We start from the raw sequence: 19,225 nt of genomic DNA, 5'->3' as shown, positions 1-19,225 counted from the left end.
TCATGTAACTGTATCTTTATGGAAAGATTAAGTGCTCCATTTTGTTGCTAAGGACATTCTACAACAATGTCCTTTGTTAAGTAGAAGTTGTGACATAGCATATACATATATGCAGGTGTACATACTTGTATGCATACTTATATAAACCGGGAGCTAGGGAAGGTTGTAAACACCTGATTTAAGAAAACCCTAATAAATCAGGGCGCCTCTCCCCTGCCAGTTCCATCAAAGGGAAAAAAAGCCAGAAAGAGAGTGGGGGGTATTGCTAAAAGATGACGGAAACAATTTAAAAACAAACACTACCTCCTTAGAGCATTACCATTGCTGGCATGGTCTGCCTATATTACCAGGCTTTATAAGCATAAGGTAGCCCTACTGAATCTTTATTCAGTGCCAGAACTCTGAGGCTGTCCCTCTGGCTGGGTACTCCTGGCTCATAATCACCAAGAGAGCAGCATGCATGGTAGGAAAGGCTCAAGATACCAAGTCATAATTTCCTTGTCGAATCCTGGTTTTGCTACTTACTGGTTTCATGAGCTAGCCTGATCACCATCATATTTCTCCAAGACTGCTTTCTTATTTGTAAAATAGAAAGAGTGCCACCTACCTCCTAGTCACCTGTGGGGAGTTGATGAGATAAGGTAGGGAAAGTAATTCTGCATTACCTGACACTTAGTAGGACTCCATTGGTCCTAACTATAATAATTTTTGTTTAGAGATGGTAGAAATTAAAGGTTCAGCACCAATGTGAATAGAAGTCGAGATGATTCCAACTAAGCATGGAAACATGCTGAATTATTTTGTGTTCATGTCCATACCTTGGCACATAGTAAACATACTCAGTAAATGATAATTGGATGAAAATGAAATAATTTTTCTCCAATTTTAATTGATTTTTTTCCTGACAGAGAGGCTTTCCACGGTCACCTTATAAAGTCTACAACCCTCCTTTCTTGACCTAGTCTATCTCCTTTCCCTGCATTATTTTACCCATACCACTTATCGCCATTTAACATCCCCTATATCTTATTTTTGCTGTTTATTGTCTGTTCCTGTACTAGAAAACTCATGAAAGCAAGCATTTTTTTGTCTGAATTCTCAATTGCTTTATCCACAGAGCTAGAGTAATTCCTTTAACAGACTAAATTCTCAATAAATGTGTAAATGAATGAATTAAATAAGTATATAAACAAATGAATATAATTAACAATAATAACAAAAACAGTGAAAATAGTAAGTATAAGACATCTGCAAACTCACTTTTCCTCTACCTAGTATATTCTTCCAATTGTTGGCTCATTCAGATATGAAATCTGCTTTCTTTTTTCACTTGAGGATAGTTCTTGGCATCTTTGTATGATTGTACATGTACATTATTGAACAGTTTGCTTCAGCAAGCAATAAGAGTTGGTGGATAGTTTGTGAGAAAAGTTCATTTTAACTATGTGTTCATAAATCTTTTGTTGTAGCAGGTGAGAGTGTAGACGTTATTGCACAAAAGTGTAGATAATTGTGGGTAGATGTGGTTTGGTGGGTAATTTTTTTCTGTATACTTTTTTTTTATGTTTATTTATTTTGAGAGAGAGAGAGAGAGAGAGGGCATGATGAGCAGGGGAAGGACAGAGAAACAGAGAGAGAGAATCCCAAGCAGGCTCCAGGCTTTCAGCCCAGAGCCCAATGTGGGGCTCAAACTCATAAACCATGAGATTATGACCTGAGCTGAAATCCAAGAATCTGATGCTTTTAACAGACTGAGCCACCCAGGCACCTCAGTACACCTTATTTATAATAATGAGGTAGACAGCAAAATTGCAACTGAGAGTGTTAGGAGTGTATGTGCTAGATGTTAAAAGGGAAAAGAGAAGGTATGACAGCATGGCACAAGTCCAGTCAAATCATTAATTTAAAACAAATCAACTCCCCGGAGCATACCTATGTTTTCCTCCAGTGATGCTGGTGTGCGTGAATACAGATAGACAGGATACAGATGGAGCGTTGGTTTTAACTAGGGTCTGATAAAACTATGAGTTTATCATAAGCTGAGACAAGAGTCAGAACCCTGGGGGTATACACAAGTGGGTGAGTATAATGGCAGACGATTAGAATCATAAAGAAGAAAGTGTGGGCACAAGGGGAGTCAAAATATAATGGGCTGAGAACTGAAAAATCTTGGTCAAGAGCCAATGGATTGAAAATCTGAGTCAAAGGATTATTGGAATTGGAGGTTTTGGAGAGTAAGCTAGGAGGATGGAACTGATCATTGGAGATTTTAGAGAGTTTGCAGTCATTGATCAAAAGTATTCGGGGCGCCTGGGTGGCGCAGTCGGTTAAGCGTCCGACTTCAGCCAGGTCACGATCTCGCGGTCCGTGAGTTCGAGCCCCGTGTCAGGCTCTGGGCTGATGGCTCAGAGCCTGGAGCCTGTTTCCGATTCTGTGTCTCCCTCTCTCTCTGCCCCTCCCCCGTTCATGCTCTGTCTCTCTCTGTCCCAAAAATAAATAAACGTTGAAAAAAAAAATTAAAAAAAAAAGTATGCTATGGGAGTACATGAGCGAAATAGAGTAGGAGAAAACAACTTTTAAGATAGAGCCAAGGTCCTAGAAAGATTATCTGTGTATATTGCAATTTCAAAGAATTATTTTAGGAGTCCTGTTGAAAGATTTACACTGAGCCAAGAATTTAACAATCTTTAGAAAAGCTAGAGAAGTGTCCAATAGTAGGTGACATCCACTAGGAGAGGTAGTAGAAAGTATGGATTGATAATGTGAGACTCAAATCTGTGAACCTTTAACGAGGAGGGAGAGGAAATGGTCTTGAAGCAGCAACAAGGAGCAAGAAATTCACCACCTCATCTTCAGCCCCTATTAGTATGGGAGACAAATAGCTATTACCTGAGAATGCTGCATGGATATTAGGGTTTCAGGGTTGTCCCAGGTTTCGGTTAGAGCAAGAAGGTGAGGGGACACAAAAGACATTACTGTTGATGACTTTGAACACAAGAGGGTATAGTGAAAGTATCTCGGAGTGTTGCGAAAGAATAGGAGATGATCACAAAGGTGATGTCTGTTGCCCTAAAACAAGAGAACCAAAATTTGAGGGTTAAAGGATGATCTGGAATCCCGGTCTTCTTTAGGTTACTGATATGAACAGAGTTAAGGTGCACGGTGATGGGACCCAATTGTGAGTGATGACAGGAGAAAAGGTGGATGCGTAGGATACAGACATAGGGGCATCTTGCCGAGATGGAGAGTTCTGGGCTCCCTCTATACTCGTGCTCATAGAAGAGTTCTGAAGTGAAGCCTCTTATGCCTAGCACCCCAAATGACTGCTCAACCTTGCAAGTGGCAACCTGCTGGAAAATGGTATTGCTCTCTCTAACATGTACATTCTACTCTGTTGTGTAGAAGTGCTGCACAGCGGATTCATTCCTGGATGGAGGAGTATACCATTAAACAAGTTTCTTTCTTTCAGAGCCTTGATTTCATTACAGAGCCTTATCACTTTAGATGACTGTTGCTCCATTAATCAACTAGGCAATTTATTTTTATAAGGACTTAATGAAGTTACAAAAAGGCATAAATATAATAAAAGGGAAAACTGGCAGATTCATAATATAACTTATTTTGCCACCTTTAGGAAAAGATCAATCTATTAATCCTTTCTTAAATATTAAGGCAGATAATTAGAAAATCCTGACATCTCTTTTTCTTTTTCTGGTTAGAAATCTAGAATAGCTAAATAATAACCATGGCAGCAACAGCGCACAGAGTTTATTTGCTGAGTATCCTCAGTGCTGAGCCACGACCTTGCAAGGGGCAGAGCGAGGAGAGAATGAGAGGCTGAGGCTAGGTCTGTACACTCTGAAGAAGGTTCTCGATTTGTTTCTTGTCTCAGAACCCAGGGCTGAAGAAAAGGAAACTTATCCATGACCTGAAGGGAATTCCGAAATCAAGTTCACGGATAGCAAATAACAATGACAAGTGCATTTTTCATCCATTCAAAGGACTCTAAGCCCCTTAAACACTTTGAAGAGAACAATGAAAACATGTTACGTTTAACGAAGCTGACAGTTCCTAGGAGCTTTTAGCTACAGAAAAAAAAATGTGCAAATCAGGTCAGAACCCTTAAAGAAGGACACCTAGGATCATTGAAAATCCCCTCCTTTGAAGGAGTGTTTGAAATCAGTAACCCTGGCTTAGGAGTCAGAGTGACCTGGGGTACAGAGTCAAGTTCATCTGGGAGGAGTAAAATAGCAACCAAAAAATCATTTTTTGTACATGAAGCTGTTGTGAGGTTTTAATAAGTTCACATGTGTGAAACATTTAGCAGGATGGCTGGCACATATGTGTGTGATACATTGCAGCTATTCATGAGAAGAAGGCACACAATCTTCAAAGCTATTCTAAGAAAATAATACAAAACTATGAATACAAAATAAGGTATGAAAGTAACTAACCTGGGAAAAAAATCACAAATTTGCAAATTAAAAAAATCTTCAAATACATAACATAAAAATCCAGAAGGGTAACAATATTTTAATTAACTGCCCACATGCTTTTTGCTCTACATTTTTTGTCTGTGTTTTATGAAAGTACCTTTTAATATGACATTTAAAAAATATTCCATAGAACGTGTAGAAGAATAATGCAGTCTTTCCTCTTCCTGTAGCATGGTTGATTGATAGTCTTTTTTATTGATAGTTTTGAAAAGTTTATTTCAGCTTTAGAACTCATTATCGGTAATGTCATGTATTTTTAATATTGTGGCAAATTTGAAAATGTCTGAGATGTGTTTCACATATGAGTTGGAAATGTAAACATAATTTTCCATGGCATATTTTCTAGCTCCTGTACTTCATATCTTATTTCTTTTGCATTATCAGTGCTGGACGCCATAGAGCACCTCTCCATACAACTCCTGGCCTGGCACCTGAAAGTGTCAGCATATGAAGGGGAAGGAGTTTCCCCAGAATTCATTGCTGTATTAAGATAGTTAATAATCTTGAAAAATTCATGGAAGTGCCTGCAAGCCACATAAATGTCTCTTGCTAAATCCAAACTAAATGTATCCCTGACTCAACAGTCAATTAGTCAACTGTCAAAAACACTCAGGGCCACTCTGCCACCCAGTATTTGAAGAAGTCAGAGATTCTGGCTGTATCTACAGGGAACTTTTAGACAAAATTATAAATATACACAATTCAGTCATTCTTTGACTACTTCAGTATTCGCTTGAATTGTGAATCAAGAAGCATTATGTTTGTTTGTGCATGTCTGTCTCCACAAATTCAGATATAGTGTTCCAATAAAACAATATATCTTTTCAGATAATCAAGTGATAAGCATGTATCAAAATCTTGTTAGAGTTTTACTGCAAAGGAAAAGTCCTCTAAGAGACCAATGCAAAGATTTCTGTGTTGGTAGAGGCAGTCAAAAGAAAAGAGAATGGTTAATAATCATTTTTAGGCTCCAAACAACAAAAACAGAAAGGATTTCAGGTCAAAGAACTTTAGACTCTTGATTGATGGAGCACTGAGTGGATGAGCAGTGAGCCTTCCCGAAGTTCTCCATCTCATTTAGATCTATTAGAAATTTGCTTAAACATTTTCATCTGTGCTGCTAATTTCTTCCCAGAAGGATGCTGCAAATTATATAGCTCAAAAATTTCTATCCCAAACCGTATTTGGAGTCATTTTGCTGTTGGCAAGAAAAAGGTCAACGTTCGGATTTGGATTTGGATTTCAACCAAATGTCTTCCTTAGGTAACTTAACCTGCAAGAGCTTCAATTTGCTTATCAACTGAATGAGATCAATAACATTTTAATTTACCTGGGTTGTTGGGGAAATGATATTGGTTAATTTAAAAATAGCAAGCACAAAGTCTGGGACAATGTAAGTGCTCAGTAAATGCTAGTTCTCTTCCTCCTCTTTGGGACTATGATGCAACACATTTTCCTTTTTTTTTTTTTTTTTTTTTTTTTTAAACTCTCTTTAGGAATAGACAAATGGACTCTCAAAACCAATAAGTTTTGAATTGAAATATTTACTCTAGAAGCAGTTTTACGGTCTTAAACTCAAAAGAAGAAAAAGGACAGACAGTATGTTGTTTGCTAGGTTATGGGCAAAAGATGAAAAGTATGTGGAAACTGATTATGACTGAATTTGTGAATCAATTTAAATATAAAGAGTGACAATATCTTTATTTTTCTTGCAGAAAGATATACAATATGTTTCAATTTTATAAAGTATATTTTATATTGTATATCTTTTATGCAGTAGAAACCAAGAACTTTGTCTATATATAAAATTTCCTCTGTATGACAATAGAATCTTGAAAAAAATTGGTTATTAAAATTTGTTATACAATTAAAATGAATTAAGCATAGTTAGACCACTTACAAACTGCACCTCATTTAATTCATTCATCGCCCCTATGAAGATGATTTTAATACTCTCAAAGTTGTGAAAATGGAGAGTTATCGTTATTTAAGCTCTGTCCCTGTCATTTGTCACACAATTAGAAAGGCATATAGGCAGCTTGCAAACCCAGAACATGCCTACTCCAAACCACATTCTTTGTCTAGCACCTCATTGCCTTTCCTAGGTGTTTTTGTTTTTTGTTTTTTGTTTTTTTTTTTGAAGATCACTGTAACTTGATCAAGAAGATAAATTTTGTTGTGTTTATTATAAAAATTAAGTTAGTAATTTCTTTAAAAACAATTTTTTAATGTTTATTTATTTATTTTTGAGAGGGGAAGAGAGACAAAGTGTGAGCAGGGGAGGGGGAGAGAGAGAGGGAAACACAGAATCTGAAGCAGGCTCCAGGCTCTGAGCTGTCAGCACAGAGCCCATGCGGGGTTTGAACTCATGAACTGTGCGACTGTGACCTGAGCCAAAGTCCAGCGCTTAACCAAGTGACCACCCAGACACCCCACTCATTTCTTTTATGCTGGCTGTCATTTGGGGCACCTGGGTGGCTCAGTCGGTTAAGCATCCAACTTCAGCTCAGGTCATGATCTCAGTTTGTGAGTTCAAGCCCCACATTGGGCTCTATGCTGACAGCTCAGAGCCTGGAACCTGCTTCAGATTTTGTGTCTCATTCTCTTTTTGCCCCTCCCCCACTTGTTCTCTCTCTCTCTCTCTCTCTCTCTCTCAAAAATAAATAAAAATGTAAAAAAAAAAAAAGCCACAATTTTATACTTGCTGTCATTCACTGGTCATGCCAAGCACGGTTCTGAGTGAACTCTACCCAATTCCTGAGGGAAATTGGAATTATAAGGGAAAGGCAAATTTTTAACACTGTTTAGGGCTCTGGCACTAGCTTAAAATGAATGCAGACCTTAGTTCTGGATCACTTGGTTGGAGGCCACAAGCTATTTCAGAGATTAACTGGTCAGGTATCCTGTCTTGGTGAAGCTTTCCTGGGGAGGTCAGGCCAGCACATGAAGGGGTGTCAGGCATTTCGGAGACTCAGTTATGAATTTGTTTCTCCTTTTTTCTTTTTTTTTTAATTTTTTAAAAGTTTTATTTTTGAGACAGAGACAGAGTATGGGTTGGGGAGGGGCAGAGAGACAGAGACAGAGACAGACAGACAGACAGTATCTAAAATACGTGCCAGGCTCTGAGCTGTCAGCACAGAGCCTGTCGCAGGGCTTGAACCCAGGAATGATGAGATCATGACCTGGGCTGAAGTCGGAGGCTTAACCAACTGAGCCACCCAGGCACCGCATATTTTTTTCTTTTTTTCAGTCATAAATTAACAACCGGTGTGACCATACCTTTGGGTACATACCAGTCATAAATACACTGTTCAAGAAAAATACTTTGGATGGAATCACCAAAAATTTAATTATAGCTGTTTATCAATGGCGAGAGTGTAGATGACTTTTATTTCCTTCTTTCTTTTATTTTCTTCATTCAGCATATTTTTCTTGAAAGCTTTATATAAAGCAGGCACTGCTACACCTCTGTTTCAGAAGTGAACCAGGCAAGGTGCTGGTCCAGTTATTTGCGCTGGTGTTTTTATATTTGTAATCAGAAAATGTCCAGCAGAATCGGGAAATTTAAGTGTATCAAATAGTCGAATGGTAAGATGAAGAAAGGGCCTAAAAGAAATTAGTCCTGTGCTTGAAATGGTTATTATATTTTAGAAAACTATGCGGCAAATGCTGACGAGTTTTTATTTGTGTGGACTCCCAATTTTATAGCAAGTCAGTTGAAAGTATCCATTTAAATTTGAACAAATGCTACTCTAATGTGTATACATAAATGCCAATACCATATTGAGTGACAGAAGAGGTAGCTTTAGAGGGACTCTTAACATCAAAAAGTACGCTCTGGTCAAGATTCTCGTGGGAGTTCTCGTGGCGTCTAAATATAACCTGTTGCTGTTTCTGTGTATATTCTTTCTTCTAAATGCATTTTCCTAGAGGAAAACCTATCAAGCCTGATTTTAGGAATTGGTGAAGACTGTCAGTGCTTAGGGTTCCAATGCTGGCCTTACCATGTTCTTAGAACCTAGTTGTTTGTTGTTTTCTCTTCTGTTTAGTGTTGTTAGAGAGGAAGAAGGAGGGGAGGGAAATTGGAAGTAAAGTTAAAGAGAGACATGATGGCCTTAGACAAAGAGGAAATTTAACAAGACAAGCAAGTCCTGACTAACCAGTTCCCAAGGCACAGTGTCAAGTACAGTTCAGTCCAAATCTTGTCACTTCCACATATTTATAAGGTCTTTCTATTGATTAGCCTACTTTATAGTTATGTAAAGAACTCCATGAACTATATTTTTTGTAAGGTGCTAAGGCGGGGAGGCGGGGGAGAAAGTAGCTTTCTCTGGGCATGGACACACCAAGTGTTCCACATTCGAAGCCCTTCCGCTAATGGTAGAACCTGTTCTGTGAGGTTTCTATTTCTACCTCATGTATAGTGATGTTGCAATCCTCTGTGGGAAAGGCACATTATGCTTGAGGATGTTACTGAAAATAAATCTGGGGAGTGGAAGAGAGTCTTTAGTGGTACTTGGATGTTATCTACATTGGCGATCTCAGAAGTGTTGCTCTGATAAACTGTTGTTTCAGCGGGTCTTCTTTCGAGAAGGCTTTAAATCTTTATCTCTTCTGATGAAAACAATACTTGGAATTCCTTTTTTCTCTCTGTATTCAGACATATTTAACTTCCTTTGTGCTGGGGATTGACCTCTTTCCCCTGCTCCTTCTCCATGAGCTCCTACCCCCTGAATGTAGTGAAGTCGTTTTTAAAGCTTTTTAAATAATAATTGTTCCAAATCAAATTGAACTTAATTGCTTAATATATAAAACAGGTATAGAAGGGACTGCTCTATGGGACTCTTCCCATATCTCCATGGAGCATCATTTGAAAACCTCTGGAATAATGGAAAGAGCACTTAACCAGAAGTTGGAGTCACAGTCACTGGATTCCACTCAAAAATTCAGATCAGGGGCACCTGGGTGGCTCAGTCAGTTAAGCATCTGATTCTGGGTTTCAGTTCAGGTCATGATCTCATGGTTCATGAGTTAGAGCCCCACACTGGGCTCTGTGCTGACAACGTGGAGCCTGCTTGGGATTCTCTCCCTCCTCTCTCTCTGCCCCTCTCCACACACGCTCTCTCTCTCTTACTCACTCAAAATAAATAAGCTTAAATCTTTTTTTTAATTCAGTTCAATGTAACATTAACTGAGTATGTCAGTGTGCCAAACACTAAAAATGCTAAGGAAGAAAGAAACTCTAGAAACTTAACTTCTAAGTGTAGATGAAAGTAGATGTAGAAGAAGGTAAAGCGTTGTAGATGCTTTGGCAGATTTCTAGACAAGGTCAGTGGTGCTTGTCAACCACTCTGGGCCTTGTTTTCTGAAATTTGAAATAATGCAGGAAACTACATACAGAATCTAACCTCTTTGAGATGCTTAACTTTACGATTCTGTTACTCTGTGCCATTGGCTTTAGATCACAAAGGGAAGCCACTGGAATTGGACATGAGGAAATGGAAATTCAAGATGCAGCCTGTGTATTTTAAAATTTTTTAAAGTGGAGAAAACTGTCACTATAGTCAGAGGCAGGAGTAAAAAAAATAAACACAATGTATACTTGCCGAGGGACAGAATTATGCCACATCATCCTCAGCTTTTCTATAATATTCCTCCTACCTCCATGACTCATGTGAAAGCTGACTTTGCCCTGATAACAAAATGCCCTTCTCCAATGGAGGCCTCTTATCTTCCTCCCCCATCTGCAACCCAGTTTCACAGGACCAAGAGGAAGAGTTGATAAACTCTACACACAGAAGGGTAAAAAGAACATAGGCGGTTGTACTACTTGTACAATGTATACTTTGTAGGAAATAAAACTGCTCTATAATCCATTTCCCACAGACCGTTAGTGTTAAAACCTGGCGTTTTTTCTTTTGGGTACCATGTATATATAACTGTAATATATCTGATTTATCTAGCTACTTATCATATATACACAATATATATACACATATATATACAATATGCTATAACTTTCTATAACTTCATCAACATCTATATTTGTATTGACACTTTGTTCTGGGTGAAATTATTTTTCCTTTATACATTTTCATGTTTAAAGTATTTTCACTTTTACATTGAGAAACTTTAATATACTCCCTGTCCTCTTTACCATCTCACGGTCTCTGCCACCCTGCTCATTCTGAGCAAATGTTCCTTTGTCCTTCCACATGAGTGCATGCCAAAATTTTCACCACCAATTACAATAAAATTATGAATATTTGCTTGTCACTTTCATGGCTTATAATATACTCTTTTAGAAGTCACTGATTAGAAGACTCTTAATTCTTCTTGAAATTCCCATACCAGTTATTTAATCCTGAACTATATGCCAGTTCATCCTCTCATCCTCTACTATCAAGAGATACTCAACACCCAAAGAACAAACAACCCACTTAAGAAATGGTCATGGGGCGCCTGGGTGGCTCAGTCGGTTAAACATCCGACTTAGGTTCAGGTCTTGATCTCCAAGTTCGTGAGTTCAAGCCTCGCTTCAGGCTCTGTACTGACAGCTCAGAACCTGGAGCCTGCTTCACATTCTGTGCCTCCCTCTCTCTTCCCCTCCCCTGCTCATGCTCTCTCTCCCCCCCCCCCCAAAATAAGTAAACATTATTAAAACTTTAAAAACTATAAACGGTCAGAAGACCTTGGGGCTTCCAGGTGGCTCAGCCAGTTAAGCGTCCGACTTTGGCTCATGTCATGATCTAGAATTTACTTTTTAGAATTTACTTTTTAGTGTAGGAGGCAAAATGTGAGCCAGTGGGACATATCTTGCTGATGACTCAGGGCAGTGTGGTGGTTTATTTGATTATGTATTATTGAAGTTTGAGTACGTTTAGATGGACTGAACACTTTGCAGTTTATGGTAAGTCTCCGTCTTTCCTGCTGTGTTTATATTAGGCTACACACCTGTACCTACTTGAAAGGACCTTGAGGCCACTTCAGCAGGATGCTTCCGCTCCACCCTTTTTCTCAGGTCTTGGCATATGTAAATAACCCTTTCTTCTTTCCATGGCTATTTGATATAGTTGTGTCAGGGTACCGTGCAAGCCTTCCTAAGGTTCAGCCTACTCTTCAGGTCCCATCTAATTGCCCAAGTTCATAATTTGGGTTTTGTATCTGCTCTGAAATTGGCTGGACAATGAGATACGGTCTTCCCAGAATCCCGCTTCCTTTTCAGGCCCTCACTCAAGCTCAGCGCCTCCTGCTGTAAACCTGGGGGAAACTTCAGGGTTGTCGTAAGAATCAAGCCCATTGATATTTTTCATCACTTGGTATTTCAAAATTTACTTACTTTCTAAAATATGGTCTTTTGGTCTTTTGAGGTATAATTCACATGCAATGAAATCTCCGTAGATATGTTTTGATCACTTTTGAAAATGACAAACTTTTATAGCCACCTCTCCTGTTAAAAGTATGGAATATTTCAGGGCTCCTAGATGGCTCAGCAGGTTAAGCATCTGACTCTTGTTTTCAGCTCAGGTCACGATCTCACAGTTTCATGTGTTTGAGCCCTGCATCAGACTGCACTGATGGTGAAGAGCCTGCCTGGGATTCTCTCTCTCCTCTCTCTGCCCCTCCCTTGCTTATGCTGTCTCTCTCTCTCTCTCTCTCAAAAATAAATAAGTAAACTTTAAAAAAATAAATGGAATATTTTCATCACCTCCAATAGTCCTCTCATACCACCTGTCAGTCATCCTAGCCTCAGAAGCGACCACTATTCCAATTTCCAAAGTTAGCTAATTTTATTAATTTTGTTTTTATTAAGTTTAGTAGGAGTTAATAAGTAGTACTTTCCTTCCTTCTTTGATGTTTGGTATACTGATAAATTGCATGACCTCCTTCTAACTAAAAAAATTTTTAAGTGAGAATATTGATTCACTTGAGTTTAAATAATTTGTGAATAAAATGAATATATCTCAAACTGAGAATGGATCTTTAACACGAAGCCTAGTTTATCCCAAGGACAAAGATTTGTGAAAGTTAAAATTACAGGGGCGCCTGGGTGGCGCAGTCGGTTGGGCGTCCGACTTCAGCCAGGTCGCGATCTCGCGGTCCGTGAGTTCGAGCCCCGCGTCAGGCTCTGGGCTGATGGCTCAGAGCCTGGAGCCTGTTTCCGATTCTGTGTCTCCCTCTCTCTCTGCCCCTCCCCCGTTCATGCTCTGTCTCTCTCTGTCCCAAAAATAAATAAAAACGTGGAAAAAAAAAAGAAAAAAAAATTTAAAAAAATAAATAAATAAAATAAAATTACACCAAAGCCAGCCTTCAGGCTCACAAAAACCAAGATTACCTTTATTTCTTAGATTTTCTGGGAGATGCTTCTAGGCAGAGTTTTGCCGGAAAGATACATTAGGAAATGACCACGTGACACATTTAAACTTTAAACCTTGACTGAAGTCAGTAATAATTAGAATTATATTGCACATTCTGTGTCATGTTCTGTATGAAAGACTTTAAGTCCTAGGCTTATAATCACTTCACATCATAGCTGCCTATTTTAACACAATGCTTTTCTTTCTTCAGTTTTCCTTCCATAATAAGTTATTTCTCTGTGTCTCTCCTTCAGTGTACTTCCTCTATATCCCACCTATGTTTTAAGTTCTAGATCTCCCTGTTGGTAACAGTAATCATGGCCAACTCTTTTTATAGCAGATCAAGTATTTGGAAAACTTCATTTATCTTCCTGTCAATGCGCTTGGCTATCTCGATTCTTTTAGCCATACTTCCTCTTATAAAACTGTATAGAAAATCAGTATATAACATATAGAGTAGGACTGGGGAAAAAATTAAAGCCATAAAGATTGTATGGACAATAACTAGCAAGAGTTTCAGTCCCGACTCTACGATTTATTAGCTATGTGTTTTTGGACACAGTAAATTCATACCTTTGTTTCAAAAGTCTGATGAGAGTAATACCTGCCATATCTACTTGTGTTATGAAAGTAACAAAATTAGAGACACCTGGGTGGCTCACTTGGTTAAGCACCTGACTCTTGGTTTGGCTCAGGTCATGATCTCATGGTTTGTTGGATCGAGCCCCACATTGGGCTCTGCGTTGACAGAGCGGAGCCTGCTTAGGATTCTCTCTCTCCCTCTCTCTCTGCCCCTCTCCCCACCTCATGCCTTCACTCTCTCTTTCTTTCAAAATAAATAAACTTTAAAAAAAAAGAAAGTGACAAAATTAAATCATATGTGAGAAAGTGAGATATAAGACAATGTGATTATGAACATTGTATTTTCTAACCAATATTAAGGCTGATTTCTAATTATAAAGAAAAAGACAACAAAACCTCAGAATCATCTTCCCCTGGAATTCTTTTGCAAAGAAGGCAAGAGGCTGTATTCACAGATAGGAAAAAAGTCCTCACTCCTTTGCTCTATCAACTGCTTGTGGTGGTGGTGGTGGTCTTTTCCCAAAAACATGTGTTTCTATGTTTTTGCTGTAATTCTTCCTTCATTATAACTCTTACTACAATGTAAGTTAACCTTATTTAGATGACTGTCTCACTCTACCAGATAAGAAGATCCCTGAGGTTAGAGGTCCTTGCCCCAAATGAGAGAACAGCAAATGGATGGATGGATGGTTAGATGGATGAATGGTACCACAGCTTTTAAGAATGCATGTATGAGGTCTTAATGATGTCCACAAAGTCTTGAATGCTTGCTGTAAGATGAAGACCACTTACCAGAAAAAAATCAATCTTTCGCTTAATTGTTTACACAGAATATTCACATTATGGTTCAGGCATTTCTTTACTTTTTCCATGGAGGCCCTTGTAGTCCATGCTAAGTTCACCTAGAAAATGCATCCAAGTGTTTTCTCTGTTTTTTTTTCTTTTCTTCTCCTTCCACCATGATAACCTTGTGCTTTTCCTCTCTCTTTCCCAACCCATCCCTCTCTGGGTTCTGGAGGAGTAGCATCTAGTCTTTATTGTCATTCCTGACTGGAGAAGCCGTTCTCTAGGTCTTTTAGATGATTTTGAATAAACATATACAAGTCAAAAGGGACAATATCTATTTAGCTCACTAATATTGACCATCTCTTGTAGCATCACTTTGATAGGTCATACTAGCAAAGGTCTATGCTTATAATCCGTTGAAAAAAATTACTTTCTAGGAGTTTATGCTGACAGTAATGTACAGAGATATGGAGGAAGGGGTGAGGGAAAAATAAAAGTCCTTTTATATAAATACAATACAAATTTAATTTGTTTTAATAATTTAACAATGCAGTGGAAATGCATTAATCCAAAAAAGAAAAACAATGATGAAAGAATGTGATGTGGTTGGGTAAAGGGTAAATAATTAATAATAATAATAATAATAATAATAATTAATATTATCTATAGCCACAGTCTTCTTGGAATTTTGGAAAAGGAGAAGAAGTACACTGACCTATACTTGGGACCTTATTGAATGGGAAGAAGAGGAGGTAAGATGTTATGAAACCAGGAGATAGAGAAACTGGGATAACACATGATGTTATATTCACTGTCCTTAACATCCTAGCTGGAAGCAATTAAACGCCATTAGATTTTCCCTTGGTGTTTTTTACTAACAACATTTCTTATTTCAGGAAGAGAAGAGAGCTCATTGATGGAGTTATGTAATTTTTTTTAAGCACTTCCATGATATTTCCTAAAATGACATTACTGAAAAATTGTGCTAATTAATATATATGTTAGGGATTATCTGGAAAATAATTGGCATTTTATTTTTTTTAAGTTGCTTCTTTTCCAAGACTTGCTATAAAAGGAAGCCAAAATCCAGGAATTTTGTATCAACCACTGGATGATTTTTTTTTTAATTTATGACTTTGATATGTAGGTAACTTTAGTCTCTCTTCCAGGAAACACTTCGTCCCCAGTTTGAAGCCAAGTATTATAAGATGGAGAGAGTGAATCCCATTAGTGGGAAACCTGAGCCACATCAGCCTTCCTCAGACAAAGTCACTCGTCTTCTTGTTTCTATCTCAGGAATATTCTTCATGGTAAAGTATAACCATCAGTATCAGAATGTTGTTGGATTCCATGTTTAGAAGGAAGTTCTAAGATACCAACTTATTTTGCAGCCCTCAGAGTGCAAGAAACCATATCCAGCTCAATACCTTGGTACTACATACTATTAAACAAAATTAAAATCACGGAAAGTCATGAATTATTGCAAAGACAATTTGGGAATGTCTTTAAATAAAACACTCTTTGAGAGATACAAAAATCATCTAAGATAAAATGGATATTTTTTGTGTTTCCCTGAAATTTATTAAGACTAAGCATTCCACTTGAAAGTGGAAATTTGAGCAACTTAAATCTTACAATATGTATTTTGACTCTAATGTAACTCAGTCCCTTAAAAGAAAAAAAAAATGATGTATTCTTTCTTGGAAAAGGCAACTCCTTTAGCTCTGTGGGGGCAGTATATTAATCTATGGTATTGCTTTTGGTTTGTGAATTATGCAAAATATGGATGTCTCCTCTGGTCTCCCATATTGTAGATTTCTTTGGTGATCACTGCAGTGTTTGCTGTTGTCGTGTATCGCCTGGTTGTCATGGAACAGTTTGCATCATTCAAGTGGAATTTCATCAAACAACACTGGCAATTTGCAACATCAGCTGCTGCTGTCTGTATCAATTTTGTAATCATTATGGCACTGAATCTTGTAAGTGTTTACAGTTTTCAATAGGCAAAAAGGCATGGGTAGGGGAGAAGTCTGTTTCCTTCATGCTTGGATTGTATTTACAGGAATCCAAAATGAGACCAGCAATGCAACTCAGTTTAGCAGAAACAAAATTCATCTATGTGGTGTGGATAATGGATTTTTTTAAATTAAAATAAATAATGGTTGTACTGTCATCCTTTCCTTTGAGTTTATAGTCTTGATTAGTGAAAACTTCCATTCTAGTGTGTCTAGTGTGGACTAGAAAAGGGGCTATGCTCTTTTCATTCAAATAAGGGATTTTTTGGGTTCAAAAACCATTCCAAAAAACTGAACCTCAGTGGAGAATTTGTTACAAAGATATAGAAAAATCTATTCGAAATAGAAAGCTTGTTATCTCCAAGGCTTAATGTGATATCGAAAATAGCTACTCTATTTCTCTTTCCTGGGTCTAAGCATTTTTCTCGTTTCTTCCTTCCTTCCTTCCTCCCTTGCTTCCTTCCTTCCTCCCCTCCTTCCTTCTTTCCTTCCTCCATCCTTCTTTCCTTCCCTCTTTCCTTCCTTCCTAATTTCCATCCTTCCTTTCTTCTATCCACCCATCCTTTTTCTTTCTCTTTTCCTCTTCTTTCTTTCTTTCTTTCTTTCTTTCTTTCTTTCTTTCTTTCTTTCCTTTTCAGTTCTTCTGTTTGCATGTCTACCCTCTTCTATCAAGAAATGTCTGCCTTTATTTAACCATGACCCATCTTTCTCTCATAGCCGCCAGGGATGCTGTGGTATTGCAGTGATTTTGTGATCTTCTTTGGCTCTAACTACATGACCATGTTGGTCAGGTTTCCATAGTCCATTTAACTGAAATTATCTACTATTTCAATGTACTAATTTCTCAGAGAGAGCATCTGATTGGTTCAACATCATGTCCACTGGTTGACTTGTGACCTGTATGGATGAGAGGACATTATTATGCGTAGGTCCACATTTTCAGTAAGGACGATGGGTGGGGTCCTATTTTCTCTGAAGACAGGAGGCACTGTTTAGCACACTTAGGATAATCTCTGTCCTTTAATTATTCCAACAATGACACAAGACCAGTATTCTCTCCATTATGTAAATAAGGAAACGGATTTGGAGAGTTTAAATAACTTGTCCTAGATCATACATATACTAAGTGTTAATGTTGATATATTTACATCATGAGATAATTTTTGTAGATATATGAGCAATATACAAATAACAATGTTGATATTATGTACAGGTAATGTGCATTTGGTTCCAAATATAGATTGACATAGATGTTTTGCATGGTTAGACTGGAGAGGGCTAGGACCATTTAAAATAATCAGGAAAGATTTTCAAAGAAAAGTGAAAAGTGATTGTGATAAGTAAGTTTTAATGCAAGGATGATAGTTAATATTTCCTACTGGGATCAGCTTTCTTCAGATTAATTTTTCTGGTAGAAGGAAAATACTGTTTGCAGTCTCTCCAAATAAACCACATAATATATTTAATTTATGTCCTTGGCTCATACATTAAAGTAAATAATAAACACTGAAAAAAATATAATACGAAGATGGATGGTAATGTATGTAAGGTACTATAGGTTGCACACTGCACAAGTCACTACATTGAAGGAGGAGCCATTCATGGCATAGATGTAGGTTTTTATATTTATGATTATACTCTTATGGTAGACAGTGAAAGATCTCGGTTCTAACAAAATCAATTGGTTATGACAATTTTACAGTAAACAAAGATTATTTGGATTGGCTTCATTATGTGAGGAAAAGGAGACTAAATAAATGATGTGTTTATTTCTAGGGAACACAAGCAACCAACCAGTCTGGTCTTAAATTGACTTTGTTTTTTATTTTTAGTAGGTTAGTTGACATAAAAATGATTGTCCAGAGTCCTGCTATCTAGGATGACCTTACAGGCAAGTAGGGACATGGAAAGCACTGAAGAATGAATGTTATCATAGTCGAAGCACAGAGGGCTTTGAGTAAAATGGGAAAGAAACCACACACTGCCCCTTAAATTGGTGGGGTTGTGATGGTGTATCAGAAGACTCCATGCAAAGAGGACAGGGTACTTATTCTGATGAGCCAAGAAAGAGCAGACAGTGAATTGTCATTTGGGGAAATTCAACCCACAAATGTACAGAACCACAGAAGTGCATATTCTTTGTTCTAAGGGAATGGTAAGGGGTGTCTATAAAACATAAATTTATTGGAGAATGAAGAAAGAAAAATTAGAAAAGTAGATCAGTGCCTAGCTGTGGAGATCTGGAATAGCATGTAAATAATTCGGACATCATCTTTTTTTTCTTTTTTCTTCTTGTGAGCAGTGGGGAGCCACTGGGTATTTGATAGGTGAATAACCACTAATTAGTGTACCTAATAAGATACACTTACAGATACGAAAGACATTAAAATATTAGGATATTATATTATGTAATCACTATGCTGATAAATTTTAGAATTCTCAGGAAAAATGTCAGGTTCTCTGGAAAAAAAAAGTATGTTCAAAACTCCTAAAAGTAAAAGTAGATATCCTGAGTACATTATCAAACATGGAAAAAATTGGAAAAATAATGATTACACAAAAGTAATGCTATGTCACCTAAAACACTGTATTAATAAGATGTTCTTTTGAATTTTAAGTAAAAAGATGATAATTTCCTGTTGCATAAATTAATCCCAAATTTAGACAAAGATGTAATGATTGATGAACAAACATAAACCTGGTTTTAAAAATATATGTGGCAAAGATAGTATCGAAAATCAAACTAATGAGCAATTACAGCTACACAGATAAAAATCCCAAGTATACATAAAAATGTTATCAGGACTTATCTCTGAAAAGTACTGGTGATTATTTTCTTTACATATTGTCTAATGGTAAACATAGTTTGCATTTTCACGTTTTTTTTGCAATAAGCTTATTTTCCATTTAAAACTAGTAAAAGATAAATATTTGATATTAATTTCTGATATTTTAAAGAAATCATAAATGATGGCAGGCCAAGATTTAT

The 19,225-nt window shown here is 37.4% G+C and overlaps 1 protein-coding gene across 3 annotated transcripts in view; it reads left to right on the top strand.

Moving 5' to 3' along the window:
• The window catches only part of ANO3 (anoctamin 3), a 422,003-nt gene that overhangs the window by 363,793 nt on the left and 38,985 nt on the right, over positions 1 to 19,225 (top strand). For all 3 annotated transcript variants that reach the window (XM_040495589.1, XM_040495590.1, XM_040495592.1), the window contains 3 exons: positions 14,891 to 14,973; positions 15,391 to 15,531; positions 16,036 to 16,200. In XM_040495589.1, coding sequence (XP_040351523.1) covers positions 14,891 to 14,973; positions 15,391 to 15,531; positions 16,036 to 16,200 — 389 coding nt within the window. The remainder of the gene's footprint in view (positions 1 to 14,890; positions 14,974 to 15,390; positions 15,532 to 16,035; positions 16,201 to 19,225) is intronic.

The sequence above is a fragment of the Herpailurus yagouaroundi genome, unplaced genomic scaffold (assembly GCF_014898765.1).
Source record: "Herpailurus yagouaroundi ecotype Mexico unplaced genomic scaffold, PumYag 187, whole genome shotgun sequence".
NCBI classification, from domain to species: Eukaryota; Metazoa; Chordata; class Mammalia; order Carnivora; family Felidae; genus Herpailurus; species Herpailurus yagouaroundi.
Note: the sequence above shows the minus strand (reverse complement) of the source record. Positions and strands in the feature narration are given on the sequence as shown.